At 35.7% G+C, this 12,654-nt stretch overlaps 2 protein-coding genes across 2 annotated transcripts in view; one reads left to right on the top strand and one right to left on the bottom strand.

The window, feature by feature from the left end:
• The window catches only part of LOC128997807 (poly(rC)-binding protein 3-like), a 165,158-nt gene that overhangs the window by 108,215 nt on the left and 44,289 nt on the right, over positions 1–12,654 (bottom strand). The window lies entirely within an intron of this gene.
• Positions 10,297–12,654, top strand: part of LOC128998979 (uncharacterized) — a 72,414-nt gene continuing 70,056 nt past the window's right edge. The window contains exon 1 of the mRNA XM_054425336.1: positions 10,297–10,391. Within this exon, the coding sequence (XP_054281311.1) occupies positions 10,297–10,391 (95 nt within the window). The remainder of the gene's footprint in view (positions 10,392–12,654) is intronic.

Raw genomic sequence — 12,654 nt, forward strand, 5'->3', positions numbered from 1 at the left:
TATACACCACTACATTGTCAACCTGCAACATCTCTTCCATCCCTCTTCCCAACCGACTGCTACTTAATGTACTCTTGTACAAATTCTAGATCTGAACAAGATCGGTACATTGTTACTCACTATCAATAAATCCTTTACAGTGTTCTTTAGCTTCCAATTGATTAAATAGAAGCCCTAAATAAGATTATAAACCAACTACCTAAAAGTTGGTACAACCTTTTGTAGTAATAGATGCAGTTAGGAGGATAACTGTTAACAAGATGTAAATCGAGCCACATTCCTCAATTGTAGATGGTACGCATCAGGGACGTTCTATAGGAATGCATTTATTTGAAACTAAACTTAATGTGAAACATTATCTTTGTCACTATATTAGGTTGAAAACATTCATAGATTTAAATTCAAAGCATTTTGGCAGTATAAACAAAGAATAGTAGAGTTTAAATCAAACACTACTTAAATTAGTCAAATAGTAGATTTCCTATTTAGTTCACAAAAATACCTAGAGCCAAAAAATCAATAAACCAATATTTAGGTTTATCTGTATTTGGGATCAAATGGGTAAAAAACTATTATGATATGACATTATGTAAACTATAAATTGCTGTTTTAAATACTTCATATTAAATACTCCAGCCGCTGCAAACCTGCAGACTAAGCGAATTTCCATTTGTCTGATCGGATTATTATTTTAATATATTTAAATAACACTAGGTTTAACAAGTACCTATGTTTGCTGCTACAGTGAGGGTAGTGTTTTAGTATAATAATAAGCTTGTTATAAAATAAATAAATTTGATTAAAATACATCCATAAACAAGCAAACTAGAAAACAGTTTACTTATAAAACCTAAAATGGGAATTTCAAATTGAATTATTTGTTTATTTTCTCCATAAACAAAAATTGTAGAAACACTACAATATACAAAATGATTAGTTTTTTAAGCTATTTAACATAGTTTAAATAGATATTGTGAATGTTAGGTTTTGAGGGTCAAAATGAGAAATCCCTATTTCTACCCCATACAACCATGTTCCCAGTGTCCAATCATGCTGGTTCACGAACTAATTCAAGTTTATCCCGCCCTACATGTTCGGCCAAATTCGGATAAAAATTATTACTCAAGCTATCGTGATTACGGACGTAATAATCTATATATATTTACAAAATATTGAACGAATGGTGCTTTTGGCCACTGGGACATCGAAATCAAAAAAGGTATATAGGTCCCGTGTTTAGGTCTTACTTACGATGTTAAGCGTCTTCCCTATAGAGAAATTCGCTAAAAAAAAGAGAAGTAAAGACTGGGTTATTAATTCACCTACTAACATACAACTTTCCTTCACAACTTAAGAAAAAGTTGATGAGTTAATTACAAATGCAATAGGAAATATATAAAGGGGGTTTTTAAAAAAAGGAAGATAATTTAAACAATTCAATAAAGCCTACTCAAAAGTCTAGTGACCTTTAACAGAATGCGAGGAGAAAGGGTTGTTTAAGTTTTGCAATTGATAATGCGGTACGACTCTTACTTTTCCAATTAAAATTTAAATTTCACCATTAAGCTGGTTCAATAAGGCAATTTAATATTCTATGTTTTGCATGCACATTTATAAATCAATTATTAACAGGTTTAGTAATTTAAATAATTTTTTATTGGTTTGTGTTGTGCTGAATATTCAAGCCCTACCAATAAAAAATTATTTTATTATTAGTCATTGTATTATATTATCAGTTAAATAGCGATATATCGTATGGCATCATGTTACATATTCTTCAGAAATGTATTGTTAAAAACTAAATGATAAGTTTTTTCCTTTCTGCATATTTTATCCATGTTCTTTTATACAGTGTAAATTAAGTATTGAAACAAATCTGTATTTTTTTAAACCGAAATAAATAGAAATATTCTGTTTGTAGCATTGGTTTTAACAATGGATCCGCAATTTTTTACATCAAAAATATGTTTATCAGGGTTTTGGTAGGGGGTGACTTATTTTTTTCAAATAGCAACCCCTATAGAGTGACTCCTATTGAGTGAAAATTTTGAATTAGCGAAATGGGTGCTTTTTCACCCTATCAATTTTTTTAATACCTGCCATTATGGTTAGGGGTGACATATCGACTTCAGGTTTGCACCATTGCTTATGTCTTTACAAACCCTTCAAAATGAGGGGTCACTCAATAGGGGTTGCTATTTGAAAAAAATAACACCCCCTACCCTATTAGGGGGGTTAAAAATAGTTTTGATGTAAAAAATTGCGGATCCTTTGTTAAAAACCAATACCACAAAAAGGATATTTCTATCCATTTCGGTTTAAAAATATAGATTTGTTTCAATATTTAATTTACACACTGTATATATTTCATTTCATCAGTAGATTTCAGTTTTTAACCCTGTAATGCTAAAAAGGTAAACCCACGTTAAGTTCGACAAAAACCAAGAAGCACGGGTAAACAAAAAGGATCGGCACTTAAAACTGTTGATTGAAGACTCTTTTACATTTTTACACACTTTGGCTGAGATCTGTGGCTTACGAAAAATTGAATACAAATTCAAATAACTGATATATTTTCAAAACACACATTTTAAGTTTTGTGAAATAAAAAGAAATATTCGGAAGGTTTTGGGTCTGGTAGTTAAACGCGCAAAATAAAATCAGTTTGCAAGATACTGAACTTGTATACATTATTTTTTGCAATTAAAATAGCATATTGAAGAGTGAAGTTTATTCTCAGTTCGATAATCAGCCAAGTTAGTTCATGCTTCTCCAATTAAACTTTGTCATTTTGTTCGTCTTATTAATTCAAATATATTGTTGCTTAGTACAACTTAGTACAAAACAAACTTTCCGTCGCACAATACAATTTTTGAACTAAATGAAACTTTTTAACAACCTCCATATTCATAAATGACTCAGTAAAAAAGTATAAACTTATTTTAAATATTCAAAGTATAGTTAAAGTAGAATTCAACATTTTTACCTCTAATATTAGTAAAGTTTATATCGGTTTTAGGAATTACAGCTGCCAATTCGTAATTTGGAAATATTTTAATATATTTGGGTTTTTGGGGTAGCAAACGTCCTAATCAGGTGAATGAGGTATTATTATTTTTATATCTGTAACAACAATAGTAACCCAAAGAGTATAAATAAAACCCCATCACTTCAATCCATCACTGACAACATTAAAGACTCCAGTTACTTATACAAAACATATTTATCAGTGACATTAAAATTACTGCAGTTATCATTTAAGAAAGAACTTTGACCGAAACGGTGTCCTCAAACGATTTTACCATGATCATAATCCCTTCGTTTGAAACTGATCTTCAACCCGAGGCTAAATTCATATAAGGAATAAAATTGCCGATTTCGCTATTAAATTTCTCTAGAACTCAATCAGTACGCATCCGTCATATTTCAAAGGGCTGCCATCATATTTGAAGCCCTTGTAAATTTAGTTTCAATCATTGTTATTCCATAAGAGATCTGATTGGCACGTTTGTTTCGGTGAAGAAACCAACTGTTTTAACACGGGGTCGATTTAAATGGAGTATAACTTGTAAATGACTAGTAATAATTTCAAGTATAATTTATAGACAGTACAAACTAAAAGAATACTAATTTTTATTCATTATTGTTCAATTCACCAATAAATACAAATTTTTACTTTATCCATAGTGTATATGGAGAAAATATTGTTTTCGTCAAAATTTTCGAGTTTGAGTGGATACCAAACCCCCCCCCCCCCCCAAAAAAAAGGGCCCCAAAAGGTGGTTTTCGAAGTGATGTCTGCGTGTGGACGTGTATGTGTGGATGTGTTCAGAGCTGCAGACCACCGGGCCTGTAGTCCGATTTTGATGGGATTGTGTATTTAGGCAGTATTCTATGGTATCTCCAGGCGTGCTTTTCATTTTTTAGAAATGTAGATTTTCAATGGTGATTTCCCCATAAAACCCATACATTAACAGAAACATGGTCTGAACGAGTTTGATCAAATCTTAGTATGTTATAGCCCTTTATCTTCTGAACAAAATGGTATAACCCCCATTTCTGTAAACATTACGGCTAAAAAGTTATTGTTACTTATGTTATTTTCCCCATAAAATAACGGAAAAGCGGATAAAAAAAAACCTGTTTCGATTAAAATTAGTATGCTATGGTCCTTATAACTCCAAACAAGATAGTACAACATTTTTTAAATTCATGTATAAACTACGTTCAAAAGGTATTGCAACTTTTCGATTTTTCCTATAAAATAACATAGTTACTCCCACCGCTTACCCATGCTAAAGATAGTTGACAAGCTAATGGGAAATAGTATGAGTTAGATTGCTGATACCGTTTATTAAGTTATGAAACACAAACAATCGTTCACGAAAACTTTTCCCACTAAAACCGGGGAAACCGCATCTTAAACCATAACTTTACCTTATGATGACGTTTTACGCTAGTAAGGCAAAAATAACACCTTACACGCTGCACTGGTGTTTACTATCCATAACTATCTATAACTAGGTCGTTTAAAAATAGCTTGAGTGTTCATAGCATATTGACTACAGGCGTTAACATATTTCAGGAGACCGCTTAACCACTCAATAGTGTCCATGTAAGCAGAGAGGGTGAGGAGTGGTTTCAAGCTTGGGTTTCATCCCTTCAATTTCGGTTTATAAAATCAATCACCATCCATGTCCATCAACCTTGTTTCAATATCATTAATCAACTATTCTAACTGCACTCTTCGGCGAAAGTTTTAACGCATATTATAATATTCTGATTTCCATCGTTATTACCCATTAGTTTCTATACGAGGAAGCGTGAACAGTTTATGGAAATACTAAGATCTGTGAGATATTCAGCAAACTAAATGGCTTCTTTCGATTTCACTATGTGTGTAATGTAATTCTGGGTTTTCAATGTTTACATTAAAAAGAATTATCAATAGCATAAGAAGTATGCGCTGCGATTAATTTATCATTTTTTCGTGATCATTTTTTGTAGTGAAACTTTGTATTATGACCTGATACGAAAATTTCAGATGAAGACCATCTTTAATAAGGCAATATTGACATATAATAATTCAGGATGGTTCCAAGAAGTAATTAAGAAAGCTCCCTGGTAAAATTAAGATCGTTCTAGTAGTAGGTTTTTTCAAGAGCTGGGTAGGAATTCTGTATTGAGAAGTCATAGAAGCGCTGCTCAGATTACGAAATATATAAAACATATGTTTTGATGTTTTCTTGCGAATTTCCTATATAGAGAATACGCTATTACCGTAGGTCTCTTGGGAAGACCCGGTAACGATTGACTTTTTTTAGTTTTGATGTCCTTAGAGGCCAAAAACGCCAACCGTACAAATTCATATGAATCAAACAATAGAAACAGGTTTTTTGGTTTTTTTTTAAGGAGGTACAAATTGTTATCCCATTTTTGAGAAAAACTAAGCTAACGCTTCGCGCGGCCATATACAGTTCTCGATCGGCAAAGACGTACTTTGCGATCTTACACAAATAGCTATCACCGTGTGATAAACTTCATATTTCCGCACTACTGGCCTAAACATACTGACCCTTGTAAGGCTAACGGCGAAAAACGAGAATAGTTTATATTGTTTACCGTAATTATATCAGATAACTTAAAAAATCACTGTCATCTTGTTTGGTTATTATAAACAGCTGGGATATCATACTATTTTTGTGTCACGAATGTGTTATTTCCATGTATTTTATCTTATCAGAGCCAAATTATACAAATCACAATACAACCTACAACAACTGCAACTGCAACTGATAATAGCAATCGATAACTGTTCTCAATACATTCGATTATTTACAATCAGATTTCAAAAGTGAACAGTTAATGTTTCCGAATCCAGTTGAATCGTTTTTGCCCTAGGGATGAAAATAACTTCTTAGCCCTGCACCACATGTATTTAAAACAGTTGTTGTTACTGTAGCACAAAATGGGAGCGGGTTAGTCAGCTGCTGTAGTGGTAGAGCGCGGGACTTGAGTGCCCGAGGTACCGGGTTCAAATCCCGCCAATCACCAAAGGAATTCACCTATGTGATAATGTCACGCCCCTCCAGGACTAGGTGGGAGAAAAACTGAAGAATATAATATAGAAATTACATCAATATCGGTGGCCTAATTTTTATTACAATTGAACTTTTTAATATAATAAATAGGTTACATACCTTATAAATCCGACAAAAAGCTCATTTTGAAAAGAAGGTTGTTTACATGTTTCGGCTTGAATCGGCCATTGTCAAAACATCGCAGTTGGATGGTGAAATCCTTGTCATTGTTTCCTACTAAAAGTACATACACGAACACACACACACAGGCGGGACGAAAACATTACGAAAACGAAAATACTTTTAATAGGCCTATTATGTAGAATACACGGGGAGGACGCACGCACACCGTTGTCAAGGTCAGGATGCATCCTGACTAAATGTATTATTATTTATGTGTTGAGTTCGATTTTAATAACTTACGAACATTTAAACTACCAACGACAATTTTGTTTTTGTATACGAGTACCTAAATTTTCCAGGAATCAAAACCGTACTACTTGAACCGAAACCCTAGATAAAAGAAAACGGGCAAAATGATCCTTTTAGTTTACCCTTGTTCCCTTACATGAGTTCCGAGAAAACGTTTAACACTGGGGTTTCATGTGTCAAATTATAGCTTATCCAATACGTAGAATTTTAATTTTAAATCAATAGGAAAATTATAACCAAGATTAAACAGTTAAGAACAAAGTTCATAAGCAAGAGGACTTAAAATGTTCCTATACTTTGTGCGAACCTATGAAAATTCTCATAAAAACATGTGTTTTTTTATTTGACCTAATTTTATATTTAAACAGATGATGATATAATATAGAACTAATTATTCATATTTTCAACATGATTTTAACAAATATTATATAATAGGTACAATTTACGAGACAGCAACTGTATTTTAAAATTTATAAAATGTTTGGTAAAGCTATTTTTTTTATAAATAATTTTCAAACGTTTCGCTATTCTTGATCTACTGCACTTCATAAAAAATTGTGTGCGTTCATCTTACATGTGTAGTCGTACCTTAGGATACAAAATAAATTTGGAATGAAGCATAAAACGTTTCGCAAGTAATACAAATGAATCTATAAAGTCTTTTTGGAGCGGATAAATTCAAAAGGCAATTCCAAAGTTCGCTTATTTATTACAGCCAAAGGTACTAAAGGCATTACGGGCAGGGCAAGAAATTACATCCCCACCTGAATTTGAATCCTGAAAAACTATTGCTAAGGGAAATGAGATTCAATAAAATTTATGGTTAACCTACGATTTTCTTATCTTATTAGAGATGGATGGATCTCAGTGCTTGTCTTCGTTCAACAATCCTAAGTCATAATTATTATGTTACGATTACAGAAATCCTTCTAAAATACTTACTAACCTAAAAACATGAAATTTTGTGATTTATTTTCTAACCATTTTGTAGATGTTATACATTTTGTAGAGCTTAAAAGAATAAATAATTTAGTATACTGAAGCGTTATTGTATCCCTAACAGTTAAAGAGAAAATGAAAATAAGTGTTAATTAAACATGTCTATGTTATTCTTATGGAATAACTTCTTAAGTATTGTAGAGTAATTTAAGTTTTGGCACCTAGGAAAACTATTTATTTTAGAGGCGCGATTTGTTTAACAAATTATGTTCGACATTCATATCGTACGTTTGTTTCTAATAAAGCTTACATTTCATTGTATTGTAAAGCAAAAGTTAAAAATAATAGCTGGATGATAATAAGTGTGCGTTGTACTAGGTAAAATATAAATATTGACTAGTACAATCACGGAGCAGAATGATTGGACTATGGGAGTTGTATTCTAATGTTACTCCCATGTTATTCAAGGAGAATAAGTAAATTGTTGCAGTTTGCTACTTTATGGGTATATTCTGATGAAATTTGGCAGATTTACTTACTCATGCCTAAGCTGATAAATTTTACTAAAAACGCAGCTCCCCTGTAACAGCAATCCTAAGTGCTTATATAACCTGATGTTATTTAAACAGGGAATGAATATGATGCATTTAAGGAAATATTTAAGCGAAAATCCAATCAGGTATATGGAAATTCACTTAGCAGATTTGCTGCGACAAGGGTGCTATTTTAACTATGAACATAATAATATTAGCATGACGGCCCTAAAAACAAGTACTTTTGCAAGGGAACCATTTTATCTTAATTTAGAGAAAGAAGTGTAAGGACGTTTCCAACATAAATAGAATTCATTTTTGAAGTACAATAATACACTTTTCTGCGTACGCTCAGCCGTTTTAACAAATAACGTTCTCTAATTGATTGCATTATTTCGAGAAACCTCTTAGAAACGACAAAAGATTGAGACAGAGAGCTTGACTCGGGAAATAAACGACTAAAATGAGATTCGACATTATAATATTCAACAGAAGGTTTCATTGAAAAGAAAAATATATGGGAAAGTTTCTTAATAAATGAGACAGAGAAGAATTGTATCACTGAGAGCAGTACTTGACTGAGGCAGATGGAAGATTGAGCCATGAAATCATCTGTGTCCTGAATCCGTTCATATTGTTTAGAAGCTAAAAAGAAAATAAGTTTTCCTACAGTACCCTGACAGAGTGGTTTTCCTTGCACTGATTATAGCACGCAAAGTAGCTAATTGCTGTATTTACTTTCTTTTTCCGCACTCATTTTTTTGGCCTGACTCCAGTATTCCAACCAAACAACACAAAACTGAGTAATTTTATTAGGCACTCAATACGTGTACGCTTGAAATAATCATACTTTGTGGTATTATGTATATCCAAAAAATTGACCAATACACATTCGGTATAAAATCTATAAATCAATAAATTGATCCACTCCTAAACGGCGTGAAATTTACACCTCAATCGACAAACGTGGTTTAGCTAGTTTTAAATACATATTTCTTACATATTACTATACCTTAAATCAAGTCCTTTATTTATCACTGATTAAACCTAAAACTCGATGAACTAAATTGCGCGACAAAGGAAATTTTAGGTAAGTAAAAATATGATTGGGCGACTAACGTCTAGTTTATGATGGTGTAAATCACTAAAACGGCTTCACGAAACTTTTAAACTGTCATCCAACAAGACAACCCTACAAATCATCCTTCTACTGCTCTATTAGCTGTCCCCGTCAGCATCTATCTTCCTAGACGATCAGTGTGTTTCTATCAACAATATAATACCCTCCTTTTAAGGTTTTTATTTATCTGGTAGTCTTATAACTATTAGCGAATTTTCTAGGGAATAAGCTATAACCGTAGGTCTCATAGTACATATCGAGTAAAAATGATCCGATTTTGAAAAAATTTGGTACAAACGTGTAAACTTACGTTTAGTACGCGAACCAGCATGATTGGACTATGGAAACTGGGTGTTATGGGATGAAAATGGAAATTTCCCATTTTTACTCTTCAATCATAACACTTTGTTATTACTTTCTAAACCATTTAGTAGAGCTAAATAAACTAATAATTTAGTACATTGAAGCGCTGTTGAACGCTAAATGATTAGAAAGAAAGGTTTGAAAAAATGTAAATTTAAAATCTCATATTAATAACAAATCTCAGTAAATTACTCAACTAAACACCTTTACAAACTGCTGTAGTTTGCTTGTTTATCTTGTCGAATTTGGAAAATATGTTAATTTTAAACTAATATTGACATGTAACTAATGACACACATTATTAGATTTCGTGTAGGAGCAAACCTAATTGTATTTAAAGAGTGAATAAAATTTACATTTGTAAAGAAATATTTTAGTGACAATTTAATCAGGCAAATGGAAATCAACTGAAAGGTTTGTTACTGCGGGAGTATATGTTAACGCTTTTATTGCACAGCCTCTTAAAGATTAAATCAAATAAACGGCCATGAAAACACCTAGAAGCACTATCAGTATATGATGGGTTAATTTAATGTTGAACACTTACCAAAACTTTTAACAACTCATATTTCATTCCTCTAAGAGGAACGATCTACTTTAAAATATACATTAAGATTAATTGCATTTAATGCTTGAAATTTGTTAGTGAATCTGCAGGTTGTCAATTTTTAATTAGCTTTTAAGGAAGGTTAACCAAGCTAAAGTGCTGCGTTGAAGAAAATTTATCAACTATACAATTTTAAATAAAATAATAACATTTCCACCTGTTGTATAATAATATTATTTATATTTATATATTAGGAGTCAGCAGCGGATGGCAGTCGCCGAAATGGCAGACGCACATGCCAATAAGGTGCTGGCACTCCAGCACCTCAGAGTCGGCTGGGTCAACTGCAGGCTCAGACGGAGAGTGGAAGTTAAGAGGTATTTTAAATGCTTCTTTTCGGCCATTCCTCCCGAAACTGCAAGGGACCCGACCGAAGCAAGAACTGCCTTCGGTGCGGGGAGGTCGGTCACATCCGTAAGGACTGCCAAGTCGAGTCCTGTTTCCTTTGCAAAAAAATGGGCTCGCTGACAACACTTGAAGCATATAGCTGGATCTGGATAGTGTAGTGTATTTAAATCTGTACTACAACAAGCGAAAGCCCTCCCACGAAGATAAGAATCCTTCAGTGCAATCTTGAGCGATCCAGGACGGCTGTAGCGCTTCTTTCTTCAGCTTGCCCTAGAACACGATGTCGACGCGCTCTTAGTCAGCGAACAGTACCAGTACCGTGATAGGGACCCATCTTTTTGGTTCCCTGATAGTCTTCCCTCACAAATTCCCGGAGCAAGTACATTCTGGACTTTAGTGCCAGAGCCGGACTCGTTGTCGTCAACGAGGGCAACACGCCAACTTTCCGGCGTCCTGGGATGCGGGGAACGATCCCAGACATTACCCTTGCATCTGAGTCTCTTTTGCCAAGGATCAGAGCCTTGGAGAGTCCTGGAGGATTACACGACCAGTGATCACCAGTACATAATTTTTGATGTCCTGGATGGTCATCAGAGACAAGTAGCCGCGTTTCGTCAAGTGCCCGTTCGATGAAATTGGAAAAAAAAATTGGATGTGGCAAAATTCAATGAAGCCATCTTACGAGGAACGCCGGTGGTACCTCCCGCAACTAGCGTGGCTCACGCAGAGGCGGTAGTTACATCCATGATGGGACTGATCGTCTCGGCTTGCGATGAGTCTATGCCTCGCAGGAGATCCCGGTGCAAAAAGCAACCTGTGTATTGGTGGACTGCCGAGATTGCGGAATTGCGTTGGTCAGCATTGAGAGCCAGAAGACTTGCTACCAGGGCCAGAGAACCTGTAGACAGACGTCGTAAGTCGGATGCTTATAGAGTGGCAAGGAGGTCTCTTCGTCGTTGGTGGGAGACATTAAGGGACGATGTCGATTCCAATCCGTGGGGCCTGGGTTACAAACTTGTAACCAAGAATCTTGGCAACCGCTCTCCACCTTCCGTCATGGATGTGGCCACTATGGAGAGGATAGTCGAGTCCCTTTTCCCGGCTCACACGATGCGCCCACTGCGGGATTTCGGAAGGGTGGATGACGTACTACTTTTCAGTCTTGGAGAGATGGATGCGGCCGTCCTATCCCTAAAGAACAACAAGGCTCCTGGACCCGATGGGTAACCCGGCGAAGTCGTCAAGAAGGTTTTGACTATCCAACCCCTTGATCCTTTTGCGCATGTACAACGCCTGCCTAGTCGAAGGAGTTTTGCCCTCGTGCTGGAAAACAGCTAGGCTTGTGCTTGTTGGGAAGGGTAAGGGAGACCCAGACCTGCCATCCTCTTACAGACCTCTGTGTATGCTGGTTACGGCTGGTAAAGTCCTCAAAAACCGTTCTCGACTGAATTCAGCCGAAGTCGCTATGGATTCAGGATGGGGCGATCTACGGTTGACGCTGTTGAGGAGGTGAAGCAAGCCGTGATGAGAGCGGAGGATTTTAACCACTACTCTCGTAGGGTTGTGCTGCTCGTACAACTCGATGTGCGAAACGCATTTAATTCCGCGAGGTGGTGCGATATGCTGGATGCTCTTGAGAACACCTTCCACGTTCCGGCACGTTCTCATGCGTATCATAGAGGATTATCTCTGGTTCCGCCTCCTCATATATGACACTACAGAACCTCCTGAGGTCTGAAATTCCTGAGGAAACTGTTTTGGTTGGGTACGCAGACGACGTTGCAGTTTTGATAGCTGCACGTAGCGTTGAGTTGGCTCAGCTAAAGCTGAACCGAGTTATGCGTAACATAAACGCATGGATGGCAGACCACGGCCTCTCGCTTGCTTTGAGCAAAACTGAGATCGTGATATTAACAAAAAAAAAAAAAAACTGATTGACACCATCGTGCCGTTGAGGGTAGGGGCCGTCGAAGTCCAGACCGTTCGTTCTGCCAAGTACCTTGGGAGTTATGGTGGACTGCAAGCTTAGCTGGCGGGATCAGATTTTCCGTACGACGGACAAGGCCGCTAGGGTGGTTTCCTCTCTTAGCCGGTTGATGACCAATCTTGGAGGGCCTCGGTCTAGCCGTAGAAGTCTGTTAATGTCTTCTGTCCAGTCCGTACTCTTGTACGGTGCCGAGGTGTGGACAGACGCTCTCAATAAGGAGGTATAAAGGATGCGGCTCGCCCGAG

This window comes from Macrosteles quadrilineatus, unplaced genomic scaffold (genome assembly GCF_028750875.1).
Source record: "Macrosteles quadrilineatus isolate MER2022 unplaced genomic scaffold, UCM_ALF_1.0 Scaffold_7__1_contigs__length_78375512, whole genome shotgun sequence".
NCBI classification, from domain to species: Eukaryota; Metazoa; Arthropoda; class Insecta; order Hemiptera; family Cicadellidae; genus Macrosteles; species Macrosteles quadrilineatus.